The 8,276-nt window shown below is 42.7% G+C and overlaps 1 protein-coding gene across 1 annotated transcript in view; it reads right to left on the reverse strand.

The window, feature by feature from the left end:
• The window catches only part of LOC102296858 (protein kinase C epsilon type), a 52,111-nt gene that overhangs the window by 9,626 nt on the left and 34,209 nt on the right, over nt 1-8,276 (reverse strand). Inside the window, exons 3-9 of the mRNA XM_005943910.3 lie at nt 5,808-5,973; nt 5,684-5,718; nt 3,572-3,660; nt 2,776-2,905; nt 2,120-2,262; nt 965-1,067; nt 106-302 (exon numbers count right to left, since the gene is read on the reverse strand). Of these exons, the coding sequence (XP_005943972.1) occupies nt 106-302; nt 965-1,067; nt 2,120-2,262; nt 2,776-2,905; nt 3,572-3,660; nt 5,684-5,718; nt 5,808-5,973 (863 nt within the window). The remainder of the gene's footprint in view (nt 1-105; nt 303-964; nt 1,068-2,119; nt 2,263-2,775; nt 2,906-3,571; nt 3,661-5,683; nt 5,719-5,807; nt 5,974-8,276) is intronic.

Below are 8,276 nucleotides of genomic sequence, written 5' to 3' on the forward strand. Positions count from 1 at the left end.
CGTGAACTGGTTGTTGATTTAAAAATAAAAACAGTTTAATTATAAACATAATGAGGAACAAACAAATAAACATCCCCCTCGCACGCCTCCTCCGAGCTCTCCCACCTTGCCGAAGCTGCCTTTGCCGAGAACCTTGATGAAGTTGAAATCCTTCAGGCTCCTCCTCTGGCTCTCTCCGTTCTGCCTGGCTGCCGAGGAGGACGAGGAAGAGGAGGTGGTGGAGGAGGAAGAGGAGGAAGAGTGCTGAGGTCCCTGCTGGTCGAGCGACAGCGCGTCCTGCAGGCGATCCAACTCTGCCAAGTCTGTGGGTGTCATCGGAAAAGCAGATCAGACATCAGCAAAAACAGGCTGGCTGACTTTTCTCTTTTTTCCTGTCAGCATTCAACTCAATTATACGGAAATAAGAGCTGTTTAGAAGCATTACACATTTGTTACTGATTGCTTTTCAATAAACTTTGAAAAAAACAAAACAAAACATGATAACATCCTCTGTTAAAACCTGGAATGATTCACTCCCCGGACCAGGGCGATTAAATAACAGCAGCGAGCGGCGCCGTTGTCATCGGCGTTTGGCTCGACGAGAACAAAAAAAAAAAAAAATGGGACGACTTCCACAAAGAGAAAGTTAACTTTTTTATTTCTCAGCTTGCAAAGTGTGATAATGCGATGACTAACTGTGACAACCAAATGGTGGTGGGCGGTGGAGGGATAATTCAATTTTAGCTTGTTTTTAGAAAAAAAAAGAGAGAAAGAAAAAAACAATAACATTTAACTTATTTTTTAAAAACAGCAACAATATTATCGCTGAAATCGAATGACTACCCCTCACTGGTAGAATTAACACATTAAACCGCCCCCCGCCGTAACCATCTCGAAGCGGGCTTTTAAACGTCTTTTTGTTGATGTTGCGTATGTGGTTTTTTGGTGTGTGTGTGTGTGTGTGTGTGTGTGTGTGTCGTGTTACCCTGTTGTGAGGGGGAGGTGGGGACAGCTGGCTGGCTGAAGCTGTTCTCCTCAGTCTGAGAGTGCTCAGGAGGAGACTGGGGAGGGTCCTGCCCTGGAGTCAACTGAAGAAAGAGAGAAACACAGAGAGAGTCAACATGGCCGTGCCTTTGGGCTGTCCTCTAAAAATCTGTTTCCTGAATCACGAGTCACGGAGGTGAATCCAAGTTTCTCAGTTGAAAATCGGAGCTTTAAAGCTGCTTTTTACACGTCCAACGCAGGCCTGAACTTTTAAAGGCATTACTAAACACGGGAGCACGTGAGAATACAAATGCGCAACGCAGTCGCTCCCACACAAAGTCTGTGTGATGTCTGATTGACCCAGTGTAAGAATAAAGCAGGTAATAGCTCGGTGAATTCACAGCGAGCGAGTGGGCGTCATGTGTCCTGCCTCCTGTGTGCTCTCCCTAACCCAAACCACGCGGAGTATTTACAGGAGTGAGAACCCATCTGAAACCGACTCCTGCCGTTGTGTGCCGCGTGTGAGTGAGGACATCTTTGAACAACGTCCCGAACTGATACTCCAGAGTCTGAAAACAGCTTGTGCTTTTCATCCAACAGTAACAGAAACACATTCAGTTAGAAATGCGTAGTTGGACAAATAGATGGACACCCTTTGAGACGCCTTAGGAGTAAAATGCAAAGATGTGCACCACACAATGATGAAAAACAGACGGTTAGCTTAGCTGAGCTTCCCACAAACACTGGAAAAAAAGAAGGAATCAGTAAGCTCCTTAATTAATGAAGCTCCTTAATTAGCACATTATACGTGTGACTCCACAGGTTAACCTGCCGGCCTCAGGGAAGCCTGGGAAAAGTCCCAAATGCATTTTCTGTGCACATCTGAGGTGCTGGAGTTTATTTCCTCGGGTAGAACTCGAGCTCACCACCTGTACATACATGACAACGGTATTTCTCTCTATAAGGACTGAAACAAGTCTTTTCCCATATTATCTTCCTATTTCTCTTGCATTAACAAGGGGAGTTTTGTGGAAACTGGACAAGTGGAGGACAACTTATGTGGTAGGCCTAAAGAAAATGCAGCAGATGAGCAGTATTTAGAAGTCACGTCCTTAAGAGAAAATCTAGTAAAGACCTGACACGGGCGGCTTGTTACCTTCCTCCTGCGCTGCGCAGTGTTGGAGATCTTGTCAGGTGTGACTCCCAGGTCAGACAGGACCTTGGCGATTCCTCGGGCGTCCACGCCGCAGTTAGGAGCTACATTGGTCTCGCACCGCCTGTGCACATTCATCTTACACACTGTAAAAAAAAAAAAAGAAAATGTGAAATTTAAACACATAAACCATGTCTCCTGCTACTACAACCTAAGTGCTCATTAAAGGCATTTTACTTTAAAAATCCAGAAATGAGTCTGCAAACTAAAAATGTATATTCTTTAAAATACATTTAGTATAGTCACTAAAACACGAGTTCAGACCAAGGAAGCCATTTTTGCATGACAAAAAACAAGTGCAAGTGGTGGACTTTACTTGGGGATACTTCTGAAAATTAGATTAAAAAGAAATTCTATGTGAGTATGTAGAGTCTATAGCAAAAGCCTAACACTATTTTTACCAGAAATGTAATTAATCATGGGGGAAAAGCAATCACTTTTCATTTGTTATCATGTTTTAACAGATGTAATGAAAACGCTGTTCCTCGTGGCATCGCTGTTTACATCATGTGGCTTCAACATGCAAATATGAGCACCTGGGCTGCCATGATGTTTCCCCGTGGGCTCTCATGTAAATTCCCCACTGCTCATAAACTCACCTTTGCACTGCAGGCCCTGCCTCATGAGGCCCCACAGCAGGGAGCCGCAGTGGTCACAGAAAGTGGGGACCTTGTAGTTGTGGATACTGAACTTATGGGGCATATTAACACTGAACCGCTGTGAGCCCACCTGCAGAGGGAGACACACACAGAAGAACACACAGACACACACACGGGGGCATTAACGAGAGGTCAGGGTGGCATTATCAGAGGAGCGTTCTGACACATTGCTTTAAGCAACAGATTTATTCATCAGTGGCCTGAATGTTGAGCGTCTCTGTCCATATTCAGTATTTCTTTCATGATTCCTACTCTCTGAAACTGTGAGGATCAGCATTTAAAATAACAATACAATCAAGTTTAATTGAAAAAGAGGTAAAATAATGCTAATAAAGTCAAATCAAAGTGAGTTTTGGCGTATGTGTATTCTCACTGTAGCAAAAGTATTAAAAGATCATTTGTATTTCTATTGTTGGGGTTAAATTATGGAACAATGCTAACATAACCATTTAAACCTGTTTAATTTTCCTGGAAACAACAGCACAGGTAGCGCACAAAGTTCAACCAACTAGTATTAGCCACAGTGCACACCGCTTTCTATGCATAAGGGCCACAAGACTACTTGGTATATCTTTATATGTGCTCTTCTCACTGTCTAAGTTATGATTTCTGAATAAAAAACAATTAATAAACTTCAGTTGAGCCTTTAGTTAGCAAATAATGAACTGAGGTCCACTAAAAATCCTCTCATTCCTGCAAAGTCTCCGTGCAGCTGAGTGTTTGCAGACGTGTGTACCTCCTCAGGTGTGTCTTCCTGCTTCTTCATGCCGGCACACTTGGTGATGATCAGCTCATGGCAGCGTTTGTGGACAACACACGTGCACACTAAAAGGCATTCACACACAACCTTGGTCAAATAAACATATTTTCGTTTGTGTGAGAGGCAGAGGGACATCAGCTTCATCTCAAAGTGTGCTAATCTGATTTTTCCAGCTGCAAACAAACAGCAAGCTATAAGAAAGCCTTATCTGTTCTTATCATATCTCAGATCATATTTACACAAAATTAAGTATGAACTGGGAGGCAAGTGTAGTTCAACAACGCACTGCAATGCAGCCGCACACTTCTTCGTGCCACTGCCGACCAATCCTGAAAGATCTGGTTGACCCGCTTTGAATATCAATATGAAAAGGCTAACTAACTAAAATTACAAATAATTACAGTCTACAACAGAATGTGGGTGAGTGAGCATTACCACTGACAGCCACACATCCTCTGCACGGCTCTTCATTAATGAGAAAGACCTAATTAGGCCTACAAATCTAACACGAAAAAGACTTCGAAGAGTAGCTGAATAATGATTATTTAACAATATATTCCTTAACTTGTGTATATCTATCTATCCATATCTGTGCAGGTACTATTAGCCTGCTGACTGAGCTGCTTCCTAACTTAGCCGTAAGGGATTTTAATCGTGGGAGTTACATTTTCTGGGTTAAATGAATGAATGAAGGTTAAATGAATAAAAAGCACAAACGGAAGAATTTTCATAGGCAGCACAACTCACTAGGAGACATTAACAATGGATAATTCAGCAAAAAACAGAATTAGTTTCCATTTTTCTTTGTTAATATCCATTACTTTCATATTCACAAGCAACGATTAGTCTACACAGACTGTGCAGTATAAGCAACACGTCAACAGAAGCACATGAGCAGCTTCCGTTCCCTTCCTCTATCTTTACAGGATGCACTCAGGTGTACTGTTGTAGTGTCACAAAACAAAACAAAAACAACCCACATGAAACATAAAAAATATGCTTCGGTTCGAGTGAAATTCGAGCCCATATGCATCAATGAAAACTGCATAGCTCAACCACCTGCGGCGCAGAGAATCATTTTGACACCTAAACACCATTCTGTTATCAAAACATCTTTATTATGGTTGCATATTTAAACCAGGGGAAAAAAGAAATGCACCGCGTTTAACCACAGACAGCTGTGTTGATAGAGGCATGCTGTTTAAACTACAGGTGAGACAATAAAATATGATCCAGGAAGTCCAGTTGGCGTACCAGATGAATGGATTTAAGGCTTATTTATCAAAGGCCAAATTACTTCAGCACAGGCCTCGGTAGGGTTGCAGACTCCAGAAGGACGGGCTGAACTGTTGAACTCATTCTTCATTCTTCATTAATGACTCAGTTAAGTAATGTTTTGACTGTTAGTTGCTCCCATCTGACCAAATTCTCATTGGTTGAACGACCGACAGTATAAGTAATACGAATATGGTGAATATCATTCGAGTTTTAAAATAAAACTGGGTTAAAATGATGCGAAATGCTGAAAATATACACAAGTATTTAATGTTTAATGTATAAGCCTGGCAGGAAGAGTACTCACAGACTCTGAGGATTTTTAAAACTCTTTAAAGTTGCCACAAATGTGAGGTTAACAGCAGATAAACTGCATTCGCATTAAAGCAAAGGTAAGAGAGGCACAACTTTTGCTGGCTGCACAGTTTCAACCACTCCACCTTCACCTTTACCACCGCTAAGCTGCATAACATCTTCCACCCGCACCTCCACAGGCTGCATTATGAAGTGAAGTAATGAAGTACCCTAAAGAGTCTGTTAAATAACACTACGAGTTCAAGCTGAATTTTTAGGATATTTGCAAGCACAGAGAAGAAGAAAAAAGCCTGTGCATGTAATTTTTAATACTATTATGCTTCATTTTGTTTTCTGCTCGTGTAACGCTGTAAATGCGTGGCTCTGGGGTGATGGCGTGGGACCAAATCACAGCTGTCACTCAGCAACATGTAATCCCTCTTGTGCTCTCATGCTTGAATAATAAATGATGCGCAATGTTACTTCAGAAATTGGAGTCTGCCGGAGAAAAGTACTCACCCTGACACTGGTATCCCTGCTTCCCCAGCACGCCCCTATCAGATCACACACAGAGGAGTCAACATTTCAGCGGCATCACAGCAAGCGAAAGGGGTCAGATACATGCGATAGATGTTTCACCCACCAGATGAAATCTCTGCAGTGTGAGCAGTAGGTCGGCTGTCTAAGATAGGTGGCCATGAACTTGTGTCCATTGACTTGATGGACGCGCCTACGGACGGCGCCCTGTCGCCGGCGAGGGCCGATCCTCTCGCGAAACACGCGCTCCTCATTCTCGTTGGTTCCTGAAGCTGCAGAGGAAAGAAAAACAGTCAAGGTTATGATGGTTAGCAAACAGCGATGCGCTGCAGAGCACTGATTTGGACTGTCGCCTCACAGCCTGTGTGGGTTCTCTCACCTACTTCCTCCCACAGTCCTAAGACATGCATGTTAGATTAACTGGTGATTTTGAAATGGCCATAGGTGTGGATGGAAGCTAGATAAGGCTCTTAAGTGCTGAGAATAAAACGTCGTGTGAAAATGTGGGAAAAGGCAAACAGTTCTTGTGATGTCATGGCGTGATCATTATGATCAGACTAGAAACTTACTATACAAAGACCAGTCCTTTCCATATAACTAGTTTAAAACAATTATAGAAAATGTCTTTAGCTCTTTAGTTTAAGTCTTTTTCAATTTTGTCAACACAGCAGGCACTAGAGGGATTTTGTGTGCTATGTTTACTGATGTCCACATGACTTAATCAGCCAATTTCCAGTGTTTTCCACCATGACCAGTGACCAGCCGGTCAGCCTTCCATATGACTGATTGTGAGTTGGCCAATTTCGTGCATGTGGAACACACACACACCGGCACAGTTAAGTAAACGGTGTGAAAATGTGTACAACAGCAAACCTAGTGAGACACTTAATCGTTTTAAAGAAGCTAACAAAGGGCTCCTTTGTTAGCTTCTAAACCAGCGCTCAGAGTGAGCTACCAGCCGTGAGCCTCGGTATGAGCAACTAATCAAAGCAGGAAAATTAAGGGGATGAGGAAAAAAGAGGAACTTATAAATTTATATTGTTATCTGGTTCATTTATAAACATACTGGAAAATTATAATAGTACCTGAATTTAGTTTTGTTATATAAATCTGCTGCAGCTGATTTTGTTTGTGAAAAAAAATATGAAACTAAAAGAAAACATAATGCTACAATAACTCTAGTCACAAGTACATGAGCAACATGTAATCTTAATGATGCAACAGTCTGATGTTAAAGAGCTGGATCAGCGACAACGTGCCAATCTATTCAGTGTTTTCCTGTGTATACCGTCCACAGGTCAGCAGCAGGTAGCAGCAGAGCTCATAGGAAGTTAACAGCAAAGGGTTGGCAGTTTGGAGCGTTTTCCACGCTCGCTATGTCAACAGCTTGTCTTTGTTTGTTTATAAACCATTTAACTTAACTGCAAACTGTGAGTCAAGTGAGTCGACATGACTGAGAAGCGCTGACGCGACATTGTTTTTGTTTCTCTTTCTCGCTCGTTCACTTTCGCCGGTTATGTTCGGTCAGAGACACATTACACAAAGCAGAAACTACAAGCAGGCTGGTCCAGTGTAACACCTGCTGGGAACCTTTCAGTGCATTTATGATAACCTAACATCCCGGCATGTTCAAATTATTATTTAACTTTGGTTGTCTCTTGTCAGGTCCACGTGCGACGTGTGCAGGAGCAGGAAAAACAGCAAGCAGGAGCTTAATGACTCCTACACTGAGCTGAAAAGAGACTAGTGTGAGTAAATTAGATGAATGCAATTTTTTTTATTGTTTAATGTGTTTGTTTTGGGCCTGTTGTTATATGCATATGTATTTATTTGTTAGGAAAAGAAAGTAGCCTGACGTTGTGTTACAGATCAAGAATTATTCCCAGTATTTTCCTCACAGATATGAACACAGCTTATTGATTCAGCGCTGGTATCAGGTCATCGCTAGCAGACCGCTGTAGTGAAGGTATCGGTATCATACTCGAAGTAGAAAAAGTTGGCCTCACAGTTAAATGTGCAAAAAACTGTCTTGAGTTTTATGGTTTTCTGAGTCAGTCTTGGCTCAGAGTATTCACACACATCACTGAGCTGCTTCGATTGTACAAATAAGGATCATTTGCATCGTGTTGCCGAGGACGTTTAATCATTCAGCGGCCTCTCATCTTCCTCTGTCACCCCCCCCACCCCTTCTTTCTCACACAACACCCCACACCTACCAGCGGCCTATGCATACGTACGTGTGCGGGCTATTTATACTTTCATGTGTGGGCACTAAAACGAAGGATAGCATATTAAAATACTCCTCCTCAGCCAGCGCCATCCAATCAGTTGTTCACTTCCTCTCTGCATCTCCCCTGGAAGATAAATGCTTTCCGAGGGCAACCTTAAGACAAGAGAACCACCTCCACTCTCCCTCCCACACGCGCTCCTTCTCTCCGCGCTCCTGTCCTAGTTTGCCTTTCTTTTCACTCGCCCAGCATCTCTCTCCAGGGTGCGTTATAGATGTGGTTACCGCTGAGCCTCTCCAGAGTTCGATTACAGACAGGCTGTCTAGGGACTCTGTGTGTGTGTGTGT

This window comes from Haplochromis burtoni, unplaced genomic scaffold (genome assembly GCF_018398535.1).
Source record: "Haplochromis burtoni strain Fernald_Lab_line unplaced genomic scaffold, NCSU_Asbu1 Contig_278, whole genome shotgun sequence".
NCBI classification, from domain to species: Eukaryota; Metazoa; Chordata; class Actinopteri; order Cichliformes; family Cichlidae; genus Haplochromis; species Haplochromis burtoni.